This window comes from Talaromyces proteolyticus, assembly GCF_021365285.1.
Source record: "Talaromyces proteolyticus strain PMI_201 chromosome Unknown BGW36scaffold_5, whole genome shotgun sequence".
Classification (NCBI taxonomy): Eukaryota; Fungi; Ascomycota; class Eurotiomycetes; order Eurotiales; family Trichocomaceae; genus Talaromyces; species Talaromyces proteolyticus.
This window is the reverse complement of record NW_025764281.1, coordinates 2,459,337-2,484,446: the sequence shown is the minus strand read 5'-3', so window position 1 is coordinate 2,484,446 and position 25,110 is coordinate 2,459,337. Positions and strand designations below refer to the sequence as shown.

Below are 25,110 nucleotides of genomic sequence, written 5' to 3'. Positions count from 1 at the left end.
CTCCCAATGCTCTCGTTTATTTGTTCCTCAAACTTTATTTCCCCAATTTTTCCTGTCACTCGCTATTCCGATTACAGTAAAACCGCCTTCACCTCTTTTACTCTCTTTCGTCTCTTTACTCTGTCATGTTTTGCGCGCTAGGCGACTGCTGTTATCAGCCTCAACATATCCAGTCCCGGTCAGGATTCCATCACTTGTTATAACGAGAGTGCACGTTATATATATTATACAATGTATACGGACACGTTTACAGGTCTAGTTATTGCTACTTGATCTATCCCGACAGCAGCGATTGGGTTGCTACCGAGGGCAACTAGTGATTTAATCTTAATCTTAATTAAAAATACATGTAGAAAGCTTGAAATTTTATTTTAAGTTGGCCTTTTATAGATCCAAGGAAATGGTTGACTGAGGTGAAGCCGAGAAGAAACCATACCAATCCTTCCAAATTCAGACCGTAATTCACTATAAGAAGGCCATGTATAGAAATAGCTTGGTGAACAAGGTAAACGCTGTAGACGATATCATCAATAAAAGCATAATCTTCCCAAAAGGGCTTAGCGCTTTCCAGCCCGCAATGTGGCCTGGAAGCGGCTGGCACTGACCTAAAAATAACCATGTCTCTTGAGCTCTTGCTTACCACCACACACATTATTGTTAATATTCGATTCAGCAACAGCCGTCGCTCGCCATTCTATACGAGTCCGCCTCGTGGGGTTTGTTCCGTCAATGACGCCTAGGTCTTAAGTGACATTCTGTTGACCGGCCCCGTTCCTACCGCCATGCCCCCATCGGCCTACCCATAAACATGTACCATCTCGCCAAGTCGCTTTATTTATATGCTACAAGCAAGGAGGGTGAGTGTTACCTTTGCCCTATAATCTTATTGATCACGGCATATGCAATGCGGCGTCAAATAAGAAGTTATCCTTGATATCAGACTCGAGCTAATTTCTTTGCGCAGAATACTCTGTCCTTCTGCTGGGCTTGGACAATGCCGGCAAAACGACCCTTCTCTCCCAAATAAAAGCTATATATCTACCGTCAGCTGATGGTGCCCAAGCTACAACTGTCGGTCGCACCGTCCCCACCGTCGGCCAAAACGTGGCAACGATTCCGCTGAAAGACATGTACTTGAAGATCTGGGATGTCGGTGGACAAACCACCATGCGAGGACTGTGGCAGAGCTATTATGCTAGTTGTCATGCTATAATATTTGTTGTTGACAGTACAGATGTCGGGGAAGGACTGGACGATTTCTCATCAGGGGCCGCTCTAGCAAGTAACGGTGGTGACAATGTGAGCAGCGCGCAGCATGGCCGACTCGGCGAGTGCAAGCAAGTGTTGGAGTCTGTCCTGCAGAATGCAGATGTGGCCGGAGTACCGATTCTGGTCCTGGCAAACAAACAAGACCGTGAGGATTGTGTTGAGGTGGTCCGAATCAAGGAAGGATTTGTTCGACAAGTGTTTGAAGGTGAGAAGGGCGCGGGTGTACGCGACAGTCGAGTCCTTCCTGTCAGTGCCCTGCTTGGGACTGGTGTTCCTGAAGCTGTGGAATGGGTTCAGAGCCGCGTTAAATGGAATAAGGAGGGCCGGCCCCCCCTCATGCGATAACGCCGTTGTTTGGTGGACTTGACTACGCCGGCATTATTTTCTTCTTCTTTTATTTTCGACACTTTTTGGTTTAGATGTCATGATACCTACTGGAGATACCAAATTTTTTCTCAGTTACTTATAGATAGGGCGCATATGTGCCTGCATATCACATTGGATTCGTTCAACTGCTATTTCTGCCATCTCATTATGTAATTAAGGCTTTGACACCTGTAGAAATGACCGGATACATTCTATGCGGATTCCGTATGTAGAAACTGTAATATTTTCCATTTATATCTGGTTGAGCTTGTTTCCTCCCAGTCTCGTTCATTGTACCTAGATAGTCCAACGCTTGATGTCAGATGACGTCACAAGTAGATACGCACAGAGGAAAAAACAGCTGAGCAAGTGTATTATTATGAATGTGTGTGGCATGTATCTACTAACTTCTAGGTCCTTGTTTTCGTGGAGTGCATTGGTTGAGTTTTCTGCATACCTCAGTTTGACGTCATGCTATCAGGACCAACTCCCTCGTCAGCTATTTGTGCACATCGACAGAGTGACTGCCAAATATAAGTATTTAATGTCGCTGAGTATTTAATAACCTGCTCATTCTACTTCTATCTCCTCAAAATCCTCATCGTGATTCTAACAAGATACCCGCTACCAACACCAAAAGCTACTGCAACCAGCCAGCGCACTATTCATATGAAAATGGCATCACGAAACACCCAAACTGTCGACGCGGCCGGCCACGGGGCTTTCCATCCTAACCCTCCTCGCGAGACACCCAAGACCGAGAAATGGGTAAGTATTTCAGCCAGATGGCATGAATTACCTGGTAACAGATTGTAGCATAAACCTGGAGCCAAGGTGTCTGCACATGACCAGGCTCCTGAATTCCATGCGCAAACTCTCCCACCTGGTACTGCACCGGCTAGTAGCTCCTATCTCCCGAATCCCATCAATGAAACCCCGAGCCAGGCCAACAACGACAGCACTCTCCGTGGTCATGGGAAAGAGAGTGTATACACCAATCCCCTCGACTCATACCCAGGTGCTACTTCTGCCGACGTTGACAAAGGTTTCGGCAAGCCTATGGACGGCCAAACTAGTAATGAGCTACGTCATAATGGTGAGCATCATCGCAAGCATCACGGTTCCGGATATGAGGGTGTAGGCGGGACTGGTCATGGCCAGAGAGGTCTTGAGCGTGATTGGACTCACGGCGGACAACGAGGTGATAAGGGTGCGCCGGCTGCAGAGGATATGCTTCCTGAAAGTGCGGAGACTATTGCCCGGGAGCACGAATGAGTTACAAAAGCGCGGAGGTTGACAAGTCAGTAGCAGCGAGGTGTTTCAAATTCATTACATGTATCAAAAGTTAGGACATGAACAAATGCACAAGGGTCGCACCCAATGATAATATAAATTTAGTAGATGCAGCACATTGAAGTTACATAGTTGCAGCAAGGGGTATCATAAAAATAATATACAAAAGCCAGAACGAATATACGGATTGTTAGGAGATAGCACGCAGGCGTTCCCTCGTACTTCGTGTCATATTGCCAGTCATTGCCGCTGCTGCATCTGGGTGTGGAACTGGCTTTTTAGGCCAGCTTCGAGCAATATCGATATTGGCTCGTGGCCATAACATTTCCAAAAAGACAAATAGCAAATAGTCAATCACGACACACATGCAGAACAACTTGCCAGCCCAGACACCGCATCCGTAGTAGCGCTTCAACCGGTCAATTAAAGCAAAGCTACGTGTTCGTCCTCGAACCACGTCCCAACCAGCATCAGGATAGTGGCCGTAGAATTCTAACTCGCTTATTGCGCCTGATATACCATTGTAAACACGCTCTGTTCGTCGCGCAACGTCTGTCCACGAGTACATCATCTTGACTTGGTCATGGAAACGTTCCGTTCGCACTTTATTAGATCGAAGTGCCGCAATTGCTTTCCCAGTTGCCAGGACTAGGTCATCTTCCTCAGGCTTGGCGAACGTAGTCATGTGTTGTGGTAATACCTCAGGAATACCTCCCACGCGAGTGCATACAACATAAAGACCACAGCTTGCGGCCTCCACTAATACCGTTCCAAATGCTTCTGTTAAGCTCGGATGCAGGTAGATATGGCCTTTAACCATTACATCTCGAACTTCCTCGTGCCGCACAGGACCCAGCATCTCCACCTTATCTTGTAACATATTCCTTTCCAGCATTTGTTCCAAGTCAATCGCTTTGGGACCAGACCCCCCAATAATGAAGCGTACATTTGGATGCGATTCCAAAATTCGAGGGATAGCCGCAATGAGAAGATCAATTCCCTTGTTATAAAATAGGCGCGATATCACCACTATCGTAATTGTGTCATTAGGGCCGATAACTTGAGGAGCAGGTCGTAGCGCAGGACCAACACTGCTTTCTGCAGGTGGATACGATAAAGGCCGAAAGTTATCTGCGACAACGGCGTTAGGTATGACCGATACCATCAAAGGGTCCAATGAGGCTCGCAGCACCGTATTTTCCTTGCTTCTCTATGATCAGTATAGTTCGTCAGGCAGAATTCCAGGGTAGCATACCAAGTATGGCTGACGCAAATGACGTGATCCACGTCACTCAAAATGAATTTCAGCAGCTTGTTTGTGAGGATCGATCCAGCGTCGGCGAACCCAAATAAAGAATGGTCGGTCAACACCGTTCTCAGCCCCATTGTACGCGCATGGAGGATTCCTTCAGAGCAAAAGTTGCTCAGACTAGCATGGCCATGTACGATTTGAATTTGTTCACGAATGATAATATTCCGAAAGATGGGGAAGAAGGAGAAGAGCGTCGGCATGGTTGATTCGCGGTAGATAACGAAGAAAGGCACATGATAGACCTTGAGGCCATTGGTGAGATACCGGACTCCGGTCCGGCCTTTGTATGCATGAGTGATAATGATTACTTTGTGACCGCGATCAATCAGTTTCTAATCAATTGGCTGTTAGTTTAGTTTCCACGCAACTTTCGTGCCATGGGGCATCTATTACTGTAGACAATTGATAAATATGGCTTTCAACACCGCCTAAAAGGTCATTAGATTTCAAAAGAGACATTTGAGCGAGTGAAGTAGGCATACCTGGCTGGGGAAAGAAGAAGTCGCTAACCATACTGGTTTGTCTTCAGCCGAGAGTTTATACCCTTTGAATTGATTGCTCACTTACGCAATGTTGTAGGGCATTTTGGGGGCAATTTATCGCCTGACTCGCTCTGTCGAGCGTATCAGATAGCCAGTTCGATTATTCCATTCTGCCAAACATTATCAGACAAAGTTGGTTGTTTGTGAACAGTTCGTCGTGAACATCGTTTCTCCCTGGCAATTACTGATGGCCTTCGTCACCGCCTAGCGGCGCCAAGGGCGGTGAGTTTTATGCCGGCAGTACCATGTCAAACAGCGCCCGCCGCAAATAATTTTGTCAGGCGTTCCTACCGACACAAGAAGGTGAATAATGCGAAAAGGAATTGAAAGAAATGTTTGACAATAGACGATAACACTTCAACGATTATTAGTCACCCGTTCTTCTCCTAGCCCCGTTGTTTTCCCTCTCAGACTATCTTCTATCCCACTTTTCGAGTCATTCCATCGCTCCGTCCAACCTTTTACCTGGATACCGCTTCCGTACATTCCGCCCAACTTGGTGTTGGCGCTAGCTTTGATCAAATATGGCTAAAAAGATGAAGTTGGCCAGTGAAGAGGCTAATGTAACTAAGTCATTGAAGTCATCGTCAAAGAAACGACACCGTGACCCCGAACCCTCTGATGTTCCTCTGCCATCCTCGCCCACAAGTCCTGCTCCGAAATTGAAAAGGCGAAAGAGAGAACAAAACGCAGACTCTGATGTTAGGAAACCTAGGAAATATGGAGCGATCGAAGATAAAATTCGGGTACCAGAGGTTGCAGGCGAAGGTGTTTCGCAAGCTCAAGCCAGGCAAAAAGGTGCTGTTTCGGCGGACGATGACCATGAAGATACAGAAAGCAAGAGAACCAAGAAGAAGAGCTCACAAAAGCACAGGAGTCCTTCTCCTACTACGTCCGTTGCGAGCACTTCAGATCTAAGAACAAAGAGCAAATCAACGCCTGACAACAATTACGATGCCGTGGGAACACTTTTCAGTACGCCCAAGAACGAGAAACTCAAGAGAAGGAATAATAAAGGAAGTCAAGTGGGTGGAGATGATATTAAAGAAACGAGCGAAATTACTATAGATGCACGTCGCAAACATAAGCATCAACATGAAGAGAGAGTGGAAGACGATCTTGCTACAAGACATTCTAAAATAATGAGGAAATTCGAAAAGTCCACAAAGGCCAAAAACCCTAATGGTGAGAAGAAGGATGATAAACAAAACAATAAGGCCACTCTGGAGGAAGGAACAGCAGTTGTTGCTAAGGGTCTAGAGCCACTTCCACAGCCACAGCCGGTTCCAGAGAAGCACGAGAAGCCCACTTATTCCACGATGCCCAATTGGATCACCAGTCCTGTTACAAAGTCTCCATACGAAAACAAGGACGGAAAACCTGTTGGTTTTGGTGATTTGAATCTTGATCGGACAGTCGCTTCTAAACTCGAGAAACATGGATACAACGAAGCGACGGAGGTACAAGCGGTTGTCATTCCACTTCTCATTGACAAGGCTTACCGACATTACGGAGACTTGTGTGTATCCGCCTCAACAGGATCTGGGAAAACCCTGTCATACGTCCTTCCAATGGATCAGTCACTCGAGCGGGCTTCACTACCCAGATTTCGCGGTCTCATCGTAGTACCGACCAGAGAGCTTGTTAAGCAGGCCCGGGAAGCATTTGAGGTATGTGGTAGTAATTTGCGAATTGGCACTGCTGTTGGAAATGTTGCCCTCAAAGATGAACAGCAGAAACTCATTCGATGGGATCAAGTGTATAATCCTGAAAAGTTCGCTGAAAATCAGAAAAGAATGCTGGCGGAGGATGATTGGGCCAATTTCGATCTTTTGAAATACAAAGACGAAGTCGAGCTTTCTAAAAATTCCATACCTCACTACATCCAGGTGCCACAGCCAAATGTCGACGTTCTGATCACGACTCCGGGTCGTTTAGTTGATCACATCCGCCAGACTCAAGGTTTTAGCTTGCGACATCTGGAATGGTTGGTCGTTGATGAAGCCGACCGTCTGCTTAATGAAAGCTTTCAGGAATGGGTTAGTGTTCTTATGACCGAATTACACAAAGCCAAAACCGTCAACTTGGGTGGCCCAGTCATGGACAGTATGGGTCATCCGTTGAAGTCCCCAGACCCAAAAAAGGTTATTTTGAGTGCAACGCTGACGAACGACATTACGAAACTTCATTCTCTTCGTCTCAACAACCCTAAGCTAGTTGCCATTGGATTAAAGGAGTCTGGATCGGAGGCAGACGAAGCTACTCATGAGAGCGAGCAATTCGTTCTCCCTTCCACTTTGAAGGAGCACTATATACCTGCGAATGATGGCTCTGAAAAGCCAATTCATTTGATGCGATTGTTGCTTCAAGAGATCAACAAAACTGTTTGGGGCCCTCTTGCTACCGATGCATACAAACTTGAAAAGATTGAAAAGCACGCCGTACATGAAGCAGAGGACAGCGATGCAAACTCTGATTCTGACGACACTAGCTCAGATGATGATTCAAGTGAAAGCGATAGTGACAGTGACTCTAACTCAACGTCAGGATCCAATTCGACCTCAGACTCTAGCTCGGACAATGAAACAGATGATACGTCGGGCTCAGAATCCGATGCTGATTCAGATGTAGGGTCTCAATCTGACCAGGCTTCTGTCCAAGAATCGGTAGCTAAACCCGCCGCCAAGAATGACGGCACATCTGTTCTCATTTTCACAAAATCGACCGAATCTGCAGCACGGTTATCTCTTCTCCTTGGTCTCATGAATCCATCTCTCAAGAGCAAAATCGGCACTATTGTCAAATCGAACAATTCTTCCTCATCCCGCAAAACCCTCAAAAACTATCGTGCTGGAAAAGTCAAAATAATTGTGGCTACTGACCGCGCCTCTCGTGGTATTGACCTCGTTGACTTGGGTGCGGTTATCAATTACGACATTCCAACGAGCATCACCACCTACGTCCATCGTGTTGGGCGTACTGCGCGTGCAGGCAAATCAGGCCATGCATGGTCACTCGTTGAGCACCGTGAAGGTTTGTGGTTCCAGAAGACCATAGTTAGGAGTGAGAAGGTCGTTCGTGCGGGAAAGATCGTGAAACAAACCAAGTCTATAAAGAATACCAAGGCAATGAAAACGGAATTCGCGAATGCGTTAGAACAGTTGGAGAAAGCAGTAAAGGGATGAATTTGGATATCGAGTTATATGAAATCAAAAACAAGGGTCGGTTCCTACACATGCATGTACAATATCATATCAGCACCGCATAAATACATGACTTTTGAGGTGACCTTCCTGCAAGCTCAATCCAAGGGAATTATCATCAAGAAGACTTTTTAGAATATTTCCAGCATATCTTTAGCGTCAAGCCAAACTTCATGGCCATCAATAAATTGCTCTTATCTCTGCGTTAAAACACAAACTTCTCACACCTACATACGAGTATGTCTATGAGAGGCCGCAGTCAAGCAATATTACAAATTATCTGGTCCAGCCCCTAATATTTTCCACCGTATTCAAAATTAACGTTTTCTTTTCCAAATTGGGTTGTAATTGATGTCCTTTTAAGGAAGTCACGTGGACTATTTACCCTAAGCGACTCAGCCATTTGGAAACATTAGCCCTCCGAAGGATTCCAGTTTTCGAAATCGTGTCGTGGTATGCCTTTCTGTATTTTCTTAATTTCATGTGTTCGAGTGACATTCTAGACAGAGTCAGAGACGTCCTAGAATGAACGACTGGCAGCGGAGGCGGAGATCTCCGCCTCAGAAAGCATCTCGTCAGGCCTTCCACTTATGACGACAGTTGATGCAGCTAGCTATAAGGGGCTTTGACCACAATTTTATCTTAATATGCCAATAAGTGGCACCGAGAAAGAAAATAATGGCACTGAGCGTTGATAGATGCCGAGGTTGTAGATGCCTACCTCTGCAATCTCGGGTCTATAATGCAAAGCCCATTCGTATCAACCAAGTCGCAACATTTCAACGGTCTTATAAATTATATCAGTTGATATATAAGAACCCGAATAAAATCAAAATAAACATTACAGTCGAATCCCTCCGCCGGATGCATAAATCCGCTCTATTTCAACGTTCCAAACCCCGAAATGCAGGACTAGTGCATTGGCAGATTGCATAATTGCGGATACAGCTGGCATCAAAATGTCTCCGGTTCATCGTAAAAAGCAAAAAATCACCACACACACGTGGAAAGTCGCGATGATCCCTGCCGAGCACGCAGAAGACTGATTCACCATGATCCAGTCAGAGCTGTTGTCACCCGAGCTGGGATCGCGCCATTAGATGCGGAAATGAGCAACGCAGGGTCCCCTCCAGATCTGCATGATGGATGCGCAGAATTGGAGACAGTTTGCGTGATGTTATAAGAAATAGAGGATATCCCTGTACTCCGTAAAAATAATCAGGGAAAAGTCTTGCGCTGGAAATATCGATACCTGTTCACTTCACTCCCTCTTGTCATTTATCATTTCTATACCAATTGCTTCAATTGATGTCTACAAAGGAAGACCCAAGCAGCAAGAGATGGGTCTATCTTTCTGGCCAGATAAGGAGAAGGGCGGGAATCTAAGAGTGCAGGCTAACAACAGCTCCGAGGAGAGCATTATTCGCGATGGTGACATCAAATTCACCGCAGTAGAAGGTGCAAACTCCACCACCGTGACATATCAAGATGCAGCTGGTGCACCAGTCGAAAAAAACTCTCCACTGGGGTACTCAGTGAGCTTTTGGATTAGCTTGTTTCTGAATATCAACCAGATGGTCGGAACGGGTATTTTCTCGACGCGTGAGGCTTTCCATCATCCAGTTTCTCATACTTCGGACCTCTGTTAATGTTTGATTCTTACAGCCGCCACTATTCTCAAAGGTGTCGGCTCTGTCGGTCTGACAATGATATACTGGTTCATCGGGTATCTTCTATCCCAAAGTACGCTGGCGGTATATCTAGAACTCTCCGCATGTTTCCCCAGCCGCTCCGGATCAGAGGTCGTGTATCTCGAACAAGCGTACCCGAAACCAAGATACTTTTTCCCTACAATCTTCGCCATTAAGCATGTTGTATTTGCATTTGCAAGCAGCAATGCCATTGTTTTTGCCGAATATATGTTTGGGCTTGCGGGGTCGTCGTACACTGCTTGGCAATTAAAAGGGGTGGCTGTGGCTGTATATACGGTCTCATTGATCGGTTTGTTCTTTCTATGAATTTAGGAGTACATTGAAAGTGCTAATTATCCTTTTCTGGATGACCAGTGGTTAGTGCAAATACTAAGTGGTCGCTAAGAATTGTCGTATTTTTCGGCGTGGTCAAAATCGCGACATTGATTTTGTAAGTCACCCAGTTACGGAACCCTTGATTGTTTTTCTGACTATACTTCAATGTTGCACAGAATCTCTATTGCGGGTCTCGTCGTTCTTGGAGGACATACGAAAATCGCTGATCCCAACATCAACTGGAGGAATGCCTGGGAGGGGACGTCCACTGCATCGGCATACGGCGCAACAAATGCCATGATTAAAATTATCTTTTCCTATGCCGGCTACACCAATGCGTTTGGGGTTATAAACGAGATTAAGGTGAAAAATATTGGTATTCATTCCATATCTATTTACTAATAAGCTACAACAGAACCCCACTAAAACACTTCGCTGGAGTGCTCCATTCTCCCTCCTCCTTGTCACAGTTCTTTACATTCTGGTCAACGTCGCTTACTTCTCTGCCGCATCGAGAGAGGAAATTTTACAGTCCAAGCAGATTGCCGCAGCAATCTTTTTTCAAAAACTGTTCGGGTCTACTAATAAAGCGTCTCGTGCATTGAACGTGCTTATTTGTATGAGTGCATTCGGGAATTTGGTCGCTGTCATGATTAATTCTTCTCGAATCCTTCGGGAAACTGGGAGGTGAGACAAAATTGCAGGCTCATTTTACATCAAGATTTTGAATTAAAGTCCTAATATCTGCTATCCAGACAAGGAGTCCTTCCGTGGTCAAAGTTCTGGACCAATGTAAAGCCATTCGGGACACCATTAGGGCCATACGTATTTCAATGGTCAATTACAATAGTCATGATCATTGCACCTCCAGCAGGAGATGCTTTCAACTTTGGTAAGCCAAGCCATTCTCCTCTATTATCCACCAAGTCATTGTCCTGATCCAAGTGAAATCGTGTCCAGTGGTCGATCTCAACACATATCCAACGACCCTCTTCAACTTCATTGTCATCGGCGGACTAGTCCTCATCCGACGACGTCGTCGACGACTCAACTTACCCACAGCCGATTACCGTGCTTGGGATATCGCAATTGCATTTTCGCTGTTGACGAATGCGTACATGTTGATCGTTCCATGGTACCCACCCACTCAAGGAGCGAATGGAGGTGATGTGAGTTTCTGGTATGGAACTTATCTAGTCGTTAGCATAGGCCTGTATGTTCTCCCTCTTATGTTTTTGGTTTTACTCTGACAGAAGAAAATAGACTTGTTCTGAGTGGCATCTACTACTATGTCTGGGTGATACTTCTGCCGAAGTGGAAAGGCTATGAACTTCGTCAGACAGTCCTGGAGTTTGAAAATGGTTCTATTTCACATAAATTGGTCAAGGTTCCGAATGAGGAACTGGCTCGTTGGGATGAAGAGCATGATGCTATTGGTCATCTAAGACATCGGAATGGACATAGACATGCATCTAGTGATGGATTTTGAGAGTCAATAGGTTTCACAAGTCTAGAATTCCGGCTCCCTTACTCGATTTATGCATCTTGAGTATATTAGCTTTTATTTATCAGTATATATGCGTACACCTGGTCCAAGATTTATACGGCCTGAGAAGTAGTATTGAAGCAATAAAGTTACACGTCAAATGAAATATTGTCAAATCAGTATTAATGTCCTAGATGTCTAACTAAAGAAACAAAAGTCTACATTCAATTATAGACATTGATCAAACCGCCAGATGAGCCGCCGAATCCAAATCAACCACCTGTTTCAGTGCATTAAGTAAACATCATCACTTCTCAGTCACCGCATACAACTTCTCAATATCCTCTTTATACAACTCGAACGTCGGATTCCTAGCCACTGACCCTTTCGCCAGTCGCACAAAAGGCCTCCTCGCATCAGCAACCAAAACAAGTGACCGACGAAGCCGTACCGAATCATGCGCAGTTTTAGTATTAATCACGTCGACCTCTGCCCAAATACTCTCGTCAAGAACACGTTCAGCCTCCGCCAAATCGGCCGGCTGGTCAACCAACTCCAGCAACAAGAACGGCCATTTGCGTTGGTGGCCGCCAACAAGTGCAGAGCGCATGAGCGGATGCGCCGAGATCTTGGCTTCCAAGGCCCCTGCGTACATTTTTATTTCGCCACTAAGCACAACAAGGTCATCTGTACGGCCTTGGTAGAGCCAGTGCCCTGGTTTCGCGGAATCGGGATGAGGCTTCCATAGATCCTTTGTCCGCCATTCTTGGGCTTCTGGTTTTGCGTGAAAAAAATTCGTGAATTTTTCTGTCTCAGCAGTACGCTGAACAACAAGCTCGTATAATTCACCGTCAATACCATAAGCACCATCCAGCCCCACCGGGATGAAAGTCAGCCCCTTTATTGGGTAAAAGTGTGTATAGTTCCAATCCTTTGTGGGATCGATTATCTCCAACGCAGGCCACGAAAAGCCTTCGGTACTGCCGACGATATTCCGAACAATGCCGAATGTTGTTGCAAGCCAGTCTCCCGTGATAGTTTCCAGGGGCGATCCGCTGTAAAACACTATTTTGAAATTCCGGAACTCCTCGCGTTTCTGCTCGTCTCGTACAACGTCTTCCAGCAGTGATGGATGGTATATGCCCCCGTCTAGTCGGGCGTATCTGTGGATTTCATCGGCCACTTCGGCGGTAATGACTTTGTCGGGCGGTGCCATTATCCCGATTATGTCGAGGTAGACAGGTAACACAAGGAAACCGGCATACCCGAGTAACTATTTGCAGTATCCAATCAACTACTAGGAAATGGCGAGAGGGATGGGTGGAGAGCTCACATGAAATGCAGGTATGGAAGTGAAAATTCTCCGACCCGTCATTTCCCAAAGCATCGACTGGCAATTCTGGTATGAGGGGATTACGCGACTGCGGTCTGGCGCAGCCAGCATATACTGAGTGTACACAACGACTTTTGGCACGCCGGTGGAACCGCTAGTGTGAACAATCAAACAGGGCTCGTGGCACGCCTCATCCCATGTTTTATTATAGGGGTACAAAGAGTCATTATTCGGTACTTCGTGGAACGGGAGAAACTCGAGCAGGTCCGGGACTAGTATATGCCGGGATAAGGGCTGTGCTTTCTCAATCTTCTCAACGAGGGGAAGCGTGGACGCATTGCAGAGGAAGGTATGACAGTTACTTTCCTTGACCAAATGTACATGCGCGTCGATTGTACATAGCAAGGAGGAAGAAAGCATCTATGAACTGTTAGCAGATAACCATATTATACAAAAGTAAAAATATGACTCTTTATTCTTACCTTATAACCAACTTTCATCGCCGCAACCAACAAAATGGCATATCTCAAGTCCCGTGCGCCATAGTACGCAAATGTCGGAAAACTGCCCGTAGAGGGAACCCCCAATTTCTCCTCGAGCCAATAGGCCGCCTTGCTGATGGCATTATTAAATTCTCGGTAGGTTATGTCACGAAAACCCTGACTTAGATCGTCATTGTTGATTGGTATTGAAGCATAGACTTTGTCTCGATTTTCGGTGGCATGGCGATCGACGATGTTGGGGATGAGATCCTGTACGTAATTCTTGGCATTTAGCAGAGGGTCAGAGGCTTGGGCCCTGCAGGAAGAAGAGGGCATTTTCGTGAGGAGGCTCCCCATGTGGCTTGAAAGAGTCAGTTTAGTTAAACGTATAGTTCTACATAGAGTGCCCAATGAGGTTATTCCACATTACCCGATATGGGATAATAGAATAATAAATTAGCTGTTATAAAGAAAAGACGAAATAAAGGAAGAGAAGGTTTGGGGGTGAACCTTAGGGCGACCATAGGCGTTTTAAAAGGGAATGAGTCAAGCCTATTATTATTATTAAATTACCATACGACGTTGCCACGAAGTCGAACGTGATTTTCCAGATGTTTCCCATGTGCCCTGGTGCCTGCTTACATATGTAATATAATACAAATTACTACGATATCCAACAACCTGGTTGATCCATAAGCAATGCCAATTGGTCTCAGCTTTTGTGTTCATTAAAACTATAATTATACCAGCACCAACATTTTCAGCTACATATGTACCAGTTGACGCATATTATTGAATTACCAAAACTCGGTCCGCTCAATCAGATCAATAATTCCCTTTCCGTTGAGATATCGACGATCTAGCCTATCCACTCGCAGCAGCGGAAAATATAAGGTATCTTGACTAGAGAATTGTTCTCATAGCGAACGCTGCACATCGGCTAATTAGGCCCCGGCCATGCATTGATTCTGTCCGCAGTCCGGAGATAAAACAAACATTTTTACTTCCATAGCCCCACTTCGATTTCCGGTGCTACTTGATAATTATTGTGATAGGTCCATGTTTAAAAGTGTTGGTATGGGTGGGCCTGTATCGTTGGAATTTATGTATCGATCTGTCGGTGAGCCCTTGATATGTCCTATCAGCACTTAGTTACCTGATTATTACCGAAGAAAGATGGTGCTAAATCAATTGACCGCTTAACGGCGTAGAACAGGATAAAAATAAAATACAGACATAATTCATAAGCATCCGCTGATACAATAATATAACTTATTATCAAACAGTATCTCTTCACTTCTGATTCAACGCCATCTCAGCGCCCTCGACAACACTTCTCCCCCAATTCCGCACAAACCAAACCCAATCAACCCGAGTCGCCCAGATCCCATAAATCCTGAATATCCTCAGCGCAAGCTCATCACGCTGTGCAACCAGCTCCATAAACCCGCGGTGCGTGCCAATCAGCCACATGAAGACTATCGCGGGATGTCTAAAGTTGAAGGTCAATGCAGTAATGGTTTGCGCCAGCTCATCGATGGCGTGGTAATACAGCTCGCGTTTGGCCGGGCTAATAGCAGGCGAGGAAGATGATGACGCCTCGTCAGATTCAATCGTGGCGAGGATTTGCTGGAGGGATGGCGGGAGACTCCTTCGTCGGGCAGACGGTGATACGCTACGGTGTTTCCAAGGCAGGAAATGCGCGAAAAACGCCCGCAGCGGACCAGTCATCACCTTGGTGCTTCTTTCCTCTTCGTCCTCAATGGAGATATCACATATAGCTGTGATAATGACAATCACCCCCTTAGCCAGCTCACTTAGTTCGACGATCTGGTCGACAATCCAGTCTTTACGCTCGGATGGCCTCGGCAGCGAAACGCTGAAGAGGAATACTAACCATACTGCTCCGAATAAAGCTTCTATATGACTCCGTTCGTTCTTGAGTGACCCGAGAACCGGCTGCATTAGGACTAGAGCTGCGTTTTGATGATGGAGCCCTTTTTCCAGATACCATGTTCTTTCTTGCGCCGTCAATGATCGCTGAGTCAGCGAAATATGGAGAGTGGACACTGCGATTATGATATGCGACAGATACGATGCGCTGGGCTGAAAGCTCGGTCGTCGTCCAATTTCCAGAGCCCATGTTTGCTGCGATTCAGGGCTCCCGGAGAGCGTCCGGCTGACTTCAGAGACGAACCTTTCTAGAAAGGACAAGTCCGCCTCATGCGACAGATGAGGAACATTCTCCTGTCGCCTTACTCTCAGAGCAGAGCTCCCACTACTATTAACGTTACTAGCCACAGTCTCAGCCTGGGCTGGTGGAACCCTAGAAGCATGCGGGGATGCAGGGTCGTCCCCAAGGTGATAGACGCATTCTTCTTTTCTCCTGGCGCAGTTACTACACACTGGCCTCTCTATGTCACACTAAGGATACAATCCAATTAGCGTTATTCCTTTCTTTGGCTGGGCTGATGTATACCTTGACCTTTCGCTTCTTGCAGGCAATGCAGCCGTGTCTGCTCTTGCTGTGGAAGCGTCGTGATGGCATCGCGCCTCGTACTTCTTGCTCTTTTGGTATGACATGAAGTCCCCGCCAGCATGATGAGGGTTAAGGATCGTCCGAGGGGTACAGGGTTTACAAATACTCGACGGATAAGACCAGCAGTTGATAGAATGCCAGCGGCGCTAGTACGGATGGGGGATGATGTACGAAGTGTCTGGCCAATGATAGGTACCTATTTTCGACCCCACCTCTATTAAGGCTTCGAGAAGCATTTTAGAAGCATTTTAGAAGCATTCTACGAATGTACGACTGGCAGTAGAGGAAGACAGTGCACAGCTCAGTTAATTAATGGTATACTAAGAATAGAAATCGGTACCGCTGATGCTAATTGATGCTAAAGAACATCATCGATCTGTCTCCAGTCAAACCTGTCATGTGTAAAAGATACTTGGTGGACCGCTCATAATCGAGCAGTCCCGGCCTTACTTAGCTTGCCTCGATTCATAGCCTTGGCCAGGTTCCGGCTCGTCCAGTCTGTGATGGCCATGTTCGTGACCATGGGGTTCACGCCACTAGCGCTGGGGAAGACCGAGGCATCGGCAACGTATAGCCCCTGCGTACCCCAGACTTGGCCATCAGGATCGACCACTCCCTTCTTCGGCGAACTTGACATCCGACAGGTGCCCATCTGGTGGGCGCTTGCGGCGGTACCGTTTTCCGGGTTCAGGGGGGACTTTTTGCGGAACTCTTTGATCCATGCTTGAAGACCGGGATCGTTGATTCCTTCCTCGTCACCTGTTGCAATTTTTTCTGACCGAATAAATGGACGCATGTCGCGGTAAGAGGTGTAGAACTCCTTGGCACCACTGACATACGCTATTTTAGCACAAGCAATCAAGCCTTCCAAAATGTGCTTGCGGTCGAAGGCCGATATCGTATAGTCTATGCGAGGGTTACCGTCTACTGGATCCGGGTATACTCGGCCGGGGTCGCGTTCTTTGGTCAGTGTGATGAATCCTGCCATGTGGCGCAGATTTGCGACTAGCTTTTTGAACTGTACTCCGTCCAACCATGGCATGGTGGCCAAGAACATGGCAGGCACCATCGCGACGTTTTCGAGCTTGGTGCCATGACCGTGGCCGTCGAGATTTTCAAAGTCATGGACGAGCGTCGTCAGACAGTTTCCTTCCCATGGTAGAGTATCTTCTTCAAACACAGCACCACCAAGCAATACTATTTCCATTAGCATCCCGCCAGTCTTAGGGTTATGAGTACCAACCTGGATGAAGATAGAGATGGCGGCCAATATGAGGGTTCTTAAGCCCGCTTCGCAAGAGCAACAATGGACTCTGGAGAGAGCCGCACGAAACAATAACTTTCTTGGCTTTAATGACTACTTTCCTTCGCAAAACATCTTTCCCAGACGTCCCCAAATGGGCGTCTCGCGATGTCCACACACCCTGGACTCCAGATGCAACTTTCTTGCCATTGACGTTATCGAACAGGACCTTGTCAGCCTTGAAGCCCTCGAGAAAGACAGCACCTGCATTCGCAGCATCCACCAACCAAGACGCAACGGGGCCTTGCTTTCCTACAGTGTGACAGCCGAGGGTACAATGCCCGCAATAATGACCCCTGCCAGCCCCTGCATTCGACGGCACCACCTGCGCATTATACCCTAGCTTGCGCGAGCCCTCAAGCATGACGCGATTCTGGAAGTTCTGGTCGATCTCGGTCGTCACGCCCATTCGTTCACAGACGCGGTCTAGAGATTTCTGGAACTCAGGCGATGTGAAGAATGGCAGGCCACCGTCTGCCCATTCCTGTCGCACGTAGTTCTGCGTGTGAAGAGATGCACCCCAGTTCACTGTTCCGCCGCCACCCCAGGCAGCTCCGGCCAAGATGGCCATGTGACCGTCATCTGAAACTGCGTTTCCTCCAAGCTCGAACATGTGTCCGAGAGCGGAGCTTTGCGTCATGGGGAAGTACGTTGATGGGTAATGGTAGGCCTTCTCGACGACGAGCACGCGATAGCCCGCCTCGGCCAGGTTCTTAGCCGCGACACCACCTCCACAGCCACTGCCGACAATGACAACATCAGTCTCAATGGTCTCGGCGTTGTCACCCGGCGGGATTTGCAGAAACTTGTAGTCAAATGTCTCGGCAGGTTTGCCATAGACGGGTACCCTAGGGAAACCAATTGTGTTCAACACAATCTCGCTGTTGAGAACCCAGTTTTTCTTTGACAGTAGAACAACTGATCGTGCAACTTTGCGTAGCTGCGGCAAGCGCGAAGTCAGCCAGTTCTGAAGCACTTTTTCTCTTGCATCGAATGTCTGCTCTTGAAGAGGTGTCGATGAGCCAGTTAAAAGAAGAGAGCCGGTGCGGGTGCTATTCAGTCAGTAACTCGAATCGATTAAGCCGACTGCATCAGAAAAGCTTACTTTAGAGCAGTCAATATCAAGGACAGTCCATTCTTCGATTCCTGGGGCACATTCAAGGCAAACGTTCGGCGCAACGTTTCCTTAAAGGCTGGCAGCGACGAGGCGTTTTCTTGCAGATACTGGCGTGCTATTTGCGTAGGACCCGGGGATTGGATCTGCGCAGTCAGTGTGGAAAGGGTAGAATCGAGCTCTGTCGCGGGGATGGTCTTTTGGTTGGCTGTTTTGCCAGGTTTATCAGACGTCAGCGCGGGGATAACGACATCAGCGAGAGACAGCAGCGTTTGCCATTGTGCGTCATTAAAGATGGGATCGTCGGAAATGGGGTACAGAGGCGCCTCAAGGGGGGTGTATTCAGGCATTTTCAGTGTTGTAGATGAATGAATTGCTGGTCATGTGGTGGTGGTAGAGATGAATGAGAGTGTTATACAATGTGGTACAGGAGATTATTGCATGATGCGAGAGTCGGTTGCAGTTGCACTTTTGGACATAATAACAATGGATCTGGATTCTGGAATCGGCACTCGGAATAGTCCCGCAAGATGCTACTAGAACTCAGTTGCGACTCAAGCCAGGATGCAGCGACCAGCATAAATACTAGGAAGATGTAAGAAGGTGTATCTCACATGGAGCCAGGGGATGGGTCGATCAGGCTAAGCAGACTCCGAGCCGCGGCAACTCGGGCTGGGGTGCGGCCTGCGCGGCTCCTGATAGGGCCAGCCGCCTGGGGTTCCCCAACAGCCCCTCCGCACGGCCAAACTCAACAGTCCCTATGCGGGGATTGTTCGGGGCTTCTTCTAACATCATACAGTCCCTTAACGATCAAGGTACTGTCGACGCAGTAGGTTGTAGGCGGACCCGTGATCGGAACCGCGCTGTCGAGCTCCACAGTTTCATCAATTTTATCAATGATCATTATTGCAAACTTCGCGACTGTATCATAGTATATTAGTGTGGTGTCACGCGTCACGCATGCTGAAACCCGAGACCCGAGACCCGATGAGCTTGGGCTGCGTATTGTTATTCCTTGACGGGGCTGATGGAGTAGGTTATGAGAGGGACGTGTGTTTACTTGCAAGTGGAACATCGAGAATGAATCCTAGTAGGGGAATATGATGTGTAGTATGAAACAGCATTTGAAGACAGCATGGAGTTTGTATGTGCCTATCTGACAAAGTTACATACATGAAATCAAGAAAACACAAAACTCTGGTAAACAAATACGGGGTCTGTCCGAGCGGGAATAAAGTGCCAATCTACTCCGTAGATTAGTTTATTATTAATCCACGACTGGCGTTCAGTTAAAATGAAAATAGACCATGCTTATACAACAGCAAGACTGCCTCTAGTGTTCAATGAAGTTGGCCTAGTGATGCTCCTGTTGACAAGTTATTGATCCAAATATTGAATCAATTCAAATGATAATTAATGATGAGTCGATTATCCAGATTCTATTTTTTCATAATCTCAAATATATCAACTATATCTGTAGTATCAATGATATATTTCTAAATCTGGTAACAGGTATAATATCGATGGTCCAGAGCCAACCTAAATTGATGTTAAACCTGACAACTCCAATAACGAGAATCAAACTATCTCATCCAATTCGATGTGTAATATAACGTTTGAACCTTTCCGAACTAAGATTTGAAATAAATGTTCAGTAACCTTGAGCTAGCTTCACGGCCCCGTCCGATCACTTATACATGGTGTACACCCCGCACATGTTCTTCAACCAGAACCGCGATACCAAAGACAAACACCAGATCGAGCTTCATGTTAGACTACCAACACAGGGATATGGACCAATTATCGATCAATTGATATGGATTGATGTTGTTATCTTATCGCCAGCCCCTGCAGTAAGCAGCCCCACACACGCCCTATGTCATTTCTGCCACTGTCACAATTTAAACCACTCCTCATTTTCCCTTATCTCCCAATTTACCATAAAATTTACCCTCACGATCAATCAATTGACACTTCATAAAATGTCATTCACGTTCACAGTATCCTCGCACCCCCCCTCCCTTCTCTCCCACTCCTCCCTCATCTATCCCTCCGCCTCCAACCCCTCCCCCTCCAACAACCACCCCGTCTTCACCGACGCCATGGCAATCCGCCACGCCGTATTCGTAGACGAACAATGCTGCTCAGCGGATGCTGAGATCGACGCGGACGATGCGCGAAGCTGGGAATTTGTTGTCTACGCTCATCCAACGCCAACAACAACGACCACGACTCCACCATCAGAGGTAGAAGATCGGGGCAGGCCGGTTGGTGTGGTCCGCCTTGTGCCTCCACCGCACGCACCGCACGAAACGCTGCATTATCCAGACCGGGCCGCGGAGCACGACAAGTTCGATGTGCGGCACGAACCGTACGTCAAGGTCACGCGTGTCGCGGTGGTGAGGGAGTTTAGGGGGTATGGGATATCACGAAAATTGATGGAGGTGTTGGAGGACTGGGCGCGAAGGAATCGGGAAAGGGTTGAGGAGATGATGGAGTATGTTCTTAGGGAAGACGGAGGGGTGGGGGGGAGGAGGTGGAATGGGTTGATCGGGTTGCATGCGCAGGTGCAAGTTGAGAAGATGTATGCGCGGCTTGGATATGAGACGGATATGGCGATGGGGAGATGGGATGAGGAGGGGATAGAGCATGTGGGTATGTTCAAGAGGGTGAGCTTAGATTAGAGTATAGATTAGAGATGGGGATTGATATGTAAATAAGTTGATTCATCCCGAATGAGACGAGAATATTAGGTCTATCACAACTGCCAGTCGGAAGAAGCCAGGTGCGTATCGGCCCCGACTAGCTACAAAGCAGCCTCTATGAACACCATGCCAGTAAGACGCCACGAAGATGAACGATGCGAGCAAGAAAGAGAAAAAAAAAGGCCATCCCAGCAAACTCCACGAAATGATGAAAGAACCAGATGACAAAAGCTGGCAGATCAGATCTAATATGCCGTCAACTCCAAACAAGCAAAACCCGAGTAGACGAAAAAGTAAAGAATATCGCTAATACATGCGCGGAACCAAGGGGGAATCACGACAGGAAGGAAAAGAAAAGTCGACAGAACCACCCCAAAGAAAAGTAAGAAAGGTATCCACGCGAATCAGATAAGTATTAACTAGTCTGATATTAAGAATGTTGAAAATTAGAAGGTGCTCCAATTCCAGCCGCGCGGAACGCTGCTGGCGATGGCGAACTCAGGCTGGCGGTGAGGAGCGTCGATTTGCTCGTTATGCTCGGTTTCGCCTGAGTCGGACTGTGTTTCGCGCTCGTCGAGTGTCTGCTGGATGCGGCTCATCCTCGCGGCACGGGTCTCTTCCCAGCGGTGGTAGGCCTTGTAGCACTGGTCGCAGGCCCGCGAGGCAGCGCCTTCAGGGTGGAAGCGGGCATTCTGGTCGAGAGGCACCACGTAGGGGGTATGCGACGAGCAAAAGACATGGCCACAGTGGCGGCAGTGGTGACGGCGTGTGAAGATGCCGAAGGAGGAGCGGCAGGTGGGCGAGTCGCAGGTCTGAGAGGCAGCGTCGGCCTAAAAAATCAGCATCATGGAATATATGAAATACTAAACAAATCAAAAATAGGTAATGGAAATTCAGCAACGGGGAGAGATTAATTGAGGTATATAATTGCGAATGGCAGGCGGCGGGCGAGTGGAGCTGGGATGCAAGGTACTCAACCGAGCACGTAATGGGAAAGAAAAATGGCTCAATAGAAAACCAAGCATTTATTTAAAGAGAGGACCCCGCGGTCGTTTTCGTTTTGCATCGCAGTTCCATCACTGCATTTCTGTGCAACTTTCGAGTGAAACGCAAGGAAAAATAAACTAACCTTCCAGTGGTCGCGGGTGGGCACACCTGTTACTTCACCCAGTCGCTCATCCTTCATCACATCCTCGCTGCACTTGGTCGGTCCGCTCTTGGTCGAGTTGATGGTGGTCTGACGGTGGACAGGAGCTGGCTCTTCGTTCAGGCTGTCGAGCGAGCCGTGCACGCTGCGTGGAGGGGTGATGGGCGAAGAGTCCTTAGAGGAGGTTTTGGCAGGACGCTCGGTCGGACGCAGCACTGCGGGGACATAGAGGGGAGCCTTGGGAGGGCGGATCTGGCGCGACTGAGAGGGATAATGCAGCGTTGCGTTGCTCATCTGAGGTGAAGCGGGCGAACTGTTGGAAGGGGTGTTGTTGGCGGAGTTGGACGGCGAGGGGTGGCCGTAGATGGAGATCTGACCTGGGTTGGCGATGGCCTGCGGGGGAAAGGCCGTCTGGATGGTGGCCATGGTCCTGTGTGCTGGTCGCTAGAAGCAGTTGTGATAGATAACAGTAGACAGCGCAGGGTGCGCAGTAGCGATCGAGGCAGACGTAAGTAATGAGGACCCGGGGACACTGGAGAGGAGAGGAGAGGAGGGGAGAAGAACAGGACGAAAGGAGGCCTCGATATTATTAGGAGGAACAATACTAGGCGGCGGCGTTGGTGGATGCAATTACTTTCTTATTCCTCGGCGCTGCGACGGGGCTGGCGGCAGCCGCGCGCTGATTGGCCGTGCGCCCCCGGAGCCGCCGTTTCTGGGCGAACTTAACGCAGTGGATCCGTTATGATTATTATTATCGCATTGAACATTGGAGGTGGCAATAATAAACTTGCATTCATATCATCCGCAATATGATATGAAATGACATATAATCATATATAATTTTGTATATTCTATCCTAAGAACCATCTAAGATCTCTCTGTTGCCGGCTTGCGGCTGGATAGGAGGGTGTGATGACGGTGGTGCCCACCATAACGGATCACTCTGGGCAGGGATGCCAAGTTTATTATCATCCCCATCATCATAATAATAACAACAATCAATTATACATTATACACCAATTATGGCTACTCATGCACCATCATCATGCTGGCATCATCTTGAAGATCGGGGGACCACCGGGCCTGGGAGCGAGTCGTCGACGTCAGCGACTGTGCGCATTCGTTCAGCACCCATCGTTATCAGAAACTCAAAGACCGTAATCAGTCCTCTCTATGGGCATGCAGTGGCTGACCACACCTCCTAGGATACTCTTGAATATCTGATTCTGGCAGGAATGAAGGAGCATGCAGCCGTGATCAGAGAAAGAGGCGCGCCGTTGACCGCCATTGTAGACCGCCGCTTCGGCGCGCCCTATGATTGGTCCATGTGTATGGATAATGGTACTGATCATGACGCATTTCCTATTCAGGTGTTATTGATACATCACTATAGACTATGAATATGAATACATGTATGCGTCGTATTCTTCTCTTATTCTTATCCTCGCACAACATGAAGAGGAAATGCATTTCTATCAATCTGGCACGCGAGAAATATCCCTATATGGATGTGGAGACAAGCTCATAGGAGTGGTCACTACAGGATTACTTTACTATTTAATCCAATCGGACTCGCGCGTTTGTTTCTCTCTCATAATGATAATAACCGAATCCACGCAACACTTACTGGTCGATCGATATAGTTTGGTTTCTCGCACGAGTCAAGCATATGAACAAACATGTTAACAACAAATCGTAGTGCCGCCATGAGTAGAATTTGCCATCCCGGCTCCACCCGACCCGCCCGGAGACTCGCCGTTGCGGCCATTTGCTGCGGGCATGCTAGTGACTTGCCCGTTTGAGCTACTCTATCCGATCGCGCCAGGGGCGTTCTCTTTATAATAAGCATATGAAATAGTGTTTTTCGGACGACTGTCAAGCTCGCACAGTATACTCGCGATTCCCCGTCTATCAATACAAAATCATTTAATATGGAATAGTTAACAGTATTCCGTACTCTCCATGTCAGTCAATCTCGTGGCCGAAGATCATCGGACCGACAATCACTAGATTCACGACAGCGTGGTAGTAGTGGCCCTAGTAAGTAGCATCGCTCGAGTCCGCGCCACGGTCACCCCACTTAGGCCGCGCCCGGGACGCCTTATCGCGGGCTTATCATTGGCTAAACAGCGTTGTCGAGCTTTTATTGGGTGATCTTCTCGGGTCGCGGACCGCCACAGCTGGCCGAACCAATGGTTATGGTGGTATTTCGAATGCTAATATAAACTAGTGCAAACTACATGTACACCGCGGCTGCACTAGTGAGTGCAAAAGAACAGGCCAGATCCTGGTGCTGACACAGCATCAACATATACATCCTCCAACTATGCATGGTTGCTCACGGATACAATAAGAACAATATTGGCGGGGATTCTCACTACATATCATCGTACTGTCCAGGGATCTGGTTCAGTAGGCACTAGGCAGTACTGTTGGTGCCTACATCGAAGAGGTATGCTGGTCGTGTGCCCGCGGAAATAGTTCTGGTCGGCTAATTCCTCAGCCGACCCGCCTCGCTGGATAGGTCACGAGACCCGGGTTGACGGAGGTTTTACGGGGGCTCTGATTGGCTGGGTCTTATTTACTAATTGCGACTCCGACGTTGCAAGTCGCACTCCCTTGAGGCTTTGGCTGGAGAATAATAATAATAATAAAGGCGGGAAATCATGCTGATTTTAGGATACGAGTAGAGCCGCCTCCTTGGCCCCTTCGTACTCTCATTTAGGATATTGATTTTGTTGGTTGATAGCCATTGGCTGCTGCGGCGTTTCATGTGCATAGTGCTTACTGAGTTCACGAGTATAAGTGTGGCCATAGCTTCTTCTGTATTTTCCATTTTCTCTTGATCTGTCTGGAGCTTTCTCCGGAGCACGGGAGTAATCAGCCCCCGTCTATACTTCAACTATTCCAGTACTCGGCGATAGTGACTGCATTGTGGAACGAGAATTAAAGAATCACAATACGTCGTCTATATCCTGTACCACAGTCC

General features: G+C 47.6%; 10 protein-coding genes across 10 annotated transcripts; 5 read left to right on the top strand and 5 right to left on the bottom strand.

Annotated features, from left to right (window-relative positions):
• The first annotated feature begins 623 nt into the window (after positions 1 to 623).
• BGW36DRAFT_460965 (ADP-ribosylation factor family protein) lies at positions 624 to 1,835 on the top strand. Its single transcript, XM_046222118.1, has 2 exons — positions 624 to 857; positions 965 to 1,835. The coding sequence occupies exons 1-2, from the start codon at positions 809 to 811 to the stop codon at positions 1,612 to 1,614; spliced, it is 699 nt and encodes a 232-aa protein (XP_046073656.1). The 5' UTR covers positions 624 to 808; the 3' UTR covers positions 1,615 to 1,835.
• A 475-nt stretch (positions 1,836 to 2,310) lies between these two features.
• Positions 2,311 to 2,910, top strand: BGW36DRAFT_358696 (uncharacterized protein; the record flags this gene model as incomplete). The annotated part of the gene is made up of 2 exons (XM_046213992.1): positions 2,311 to 2,403; positions 2,452 to 2,910. 2 exons carry the CDS (start codon positions 2,311 to 2,313, stop codon positions 2,908 to 2,910), a joined length of 552 nt encoding a protein of 183 aa, XP_046073655.1.
• Positions 2,911 to 3,118: 208 nt separating this feature from the next.
• BGW36DRAFT_294432 (phosphatidylinositol:UDP-GlcNAc transferase subunit PIG-A) lies at positions 3,119 to 4,753 on the bottom strand (the record flags this gene model as incomplete). Its single annotated transcript, XM_046211100.1, has 4 exons — positions 3,119 to 4,133; positions 4,184 to 4,572; positions 4,634 to 4,668; positions 4,723 to 4,753. 4 exons carry the CDS (start codon positions 4,751 to 4,753, stop codon positions 3,119 to 3,121), a joined length of 1,470 nt encoding a protein of 489 aa, XP_046073654.1.
• Positions 4,754 to 5,073: 320 nt separating this feature from the next.
• On the top strand, positions 5,074 to 8,403 carry BGW36DRAFT_377434 (P-loop containing nucleoside triphosphate hydrolase protein). The gene has a single exon (XM_046215999.1). The coding sequence runs from the start codon at positions 5,307 to 5,309 to the stop codon at positions 7,965 to 7,967; it is 2,661 nt and encodes an 886-aa protein (XP_046073653.1). The 5' UTR covers positions 5,074 to 5,306; the 3' UTR covers positions 7,968 to 8,403.
• A 922-nt stretch (positions 8,404 to 9,325) lies between these two features.
• BGW36DRAFT_426862 (amino acid permease-domain-containing protein) lies at positions 9,326 to 11,501 on the top strand (the record flags this gene model as incomplete). The annotated part of the gene is made up of 8 exons (XM_046220327.1): positions 9,326 to 9,587; positions 9,651 to 9,986; positions 10,052 to 10,127; positions 10,189 to 10,375; positions 10,428 to 10,699; positions 10,768 to 10,904; positions 10,973 to 11,225; positions 11,276 to 11,501. 8 exons carry the CDS (start codon positions 9,326 to 9,328, stop codon positions 11,499 to 11,501), a joined length of 1,749 nt encoding a protein of 582 aa, XP_046073652.1.
• Positions 11,502 to 11,805: 304 nt separating this feature from the next.
• Positions 11,806 to 13,649, bottom strand: BGW36DRAFT_294468 (uncharacterized protein; the record flags this gene model as incomplete). The annotated part of the gene is made up of 3 exons (XM_046211106.1): positions 11,806 to 12,771; positions 12,832 to 13,251; positions 13,314 to 13,649. The coding sequence occupies 3 exons, from the start codon at positions 13,647 to 13,649 to the stop codon at positions 11,806 to 11,808; spliced, it is 1,722 nt and encodes a 573-aa protein (XP_046073651.1).
• A 957-nt stretch (positions 13,650 to 14,606) lies between these two features.
• BGW36DRAFT_460960 (uncharacterized protein) lies at positions 14,607 to 16,153 on the bottom strand (the record flags this gene model as incomplete). The annotated part of the gene is made up of 2 exons (XM_046222117.1): positions 15,793 to 16,153; positions 14,607 to 15,737 (listed from the first exon to the last, which is right to left on the bottom strand). The coding sequence occupies exons 1-2, from the start codon at positions 15,859 to 15,861 to the stop codon at positions 14,607 to 14,609; spliced, it is 1,200 nt and encodes a 399-aa protein (XP_046073650.1). The 5' UTR covers positions 15,862 to 16,153.
• A 10-nt stretch (positions 16,154 to 16,163) lies between these two features.
• BGW36DRAFT_156202 (putative long chain fatty alcohol oxidase) lies at positions 16,164 to 18,869 on the bottom strand. Its single transcript, XM_046209551.1, has 3 exons — positions 18,261 to 18,869; positions 17,096 to 18,207; positions 16,164 to 17,049 (listed from the first exon to the last, which is right to left on the bottom strand). The coding sequence occupies exons 1-3, from the start codon at positions 18,617 to 18,619 to the stop codon at positions 16,277 to 16,279; spliced, it is 2,244 nt and encodes a 747-aa protein (XP_046073649.1). The 5' UTR covers positions 18,620 to 18,869; the 3' UTR covers positions 16,164 to 16,276.
• Positions 18,870 to 20,101: 1,232 nt separating this feature from the next.
• On the top strand, positions 20,102 to 20,980 carry BGW36DRAFT_377428 (acyl-CoA N-acyltransferase; the record flags this gene model as incomplete). The annotated part of the gene is made up of 1 exon (XM_046215998.1): positions 20,102 to 20,980. A coding segment is annotated over exon 1 (697 nt), but the record flags the coding sequence as incomplete, so codon positions are not given.
• On the bottom strand, positions 20,981 to 22,927 carry BGW36DRAFT_377427 (uncharacterized protein). Its single transcript, XM_046215997.1, has 2 exons — positions 22,104 to 22,927; positions 20,981 to 21,804 (listed from the first exon to the last, which is right to left on the bottom strand). Exons 1-2 carry the CDS (start codon positions 22,545 to 22,547, stop codon positions 21,421 to 21,423), a joined length of 828 nt encoding a protein of 275 aa, XP_046073647.1. The 5' UTR covers positions 22,548 to 22,927; the 3' UTR covers positions 20,981 to 21,420.
• Between the last annotated feature and the right edge of the window lie 2,183 nt (positions 22,928 to 25,110).

Excerpts from the sequence above, each read along its gene's own strand:
- BGW36DRAFT_460965 (XM_046222118.1), top strand. The coding sequence starts at position 809 with ATGTACCATCTCGCCAAGTCGCTTTATTTATATGCTACAAGCAAGGAG. Across the intron at positions 858-964 it reads ATATGCTACAAGCAAGGAGG|AATACTCTGTCCTTCTGCTG; the intron begins GTGAGTGTTACC and ends TTCTTTGCGCAG.
- BGW36DRAFT_377434 (XM_046215999.1), top strand. The coding sequence starts at position 5,307 with ATGGCTAAAAAGATGAAGTTGGCCAGTGAAGAGGCTAATGTAACTAAG.
- BGW36DRAFT_156202 (XM_046209551.1), bottom strand. The coding sequence starts at position 18,619 with ATGCCTGAATACACCCCCCTTGAGGCGCCTCTGTACCCCATTTCCGAC. Across the intron at positions 18,208-18,260 it reads TTGATATTGACTGCTCTAAA|CACCCGCACCGGCTCTCTTC; the intron begins GTAAGCTTTTCT and ends CTGACTGAATAG. Across the intron at positions 17,050-17,095 it reads CCATCTCTATCTTCATCCAG|TATTGCTTGGTGGTGCTGTG; the intron begins GTTGGTACTCAT and ends TAATGGAAATAG.
- BGW36DRAFT_377427 (XM_046215997.1), bottom strand. The coding sequence starts at position 22,547 with ATGGCCACCATCCAGACGGCCTTTCCCCCGCAGGCCATCGCCAACCCA. Across the intron at positions 21,805-22,103 it reads CCACCCGCGACCACTGGAAG|GCCGACGCTGCCTCTCAGAC; the intron begins GTTAGTTTATTT and ends CTGATTTTTTAG.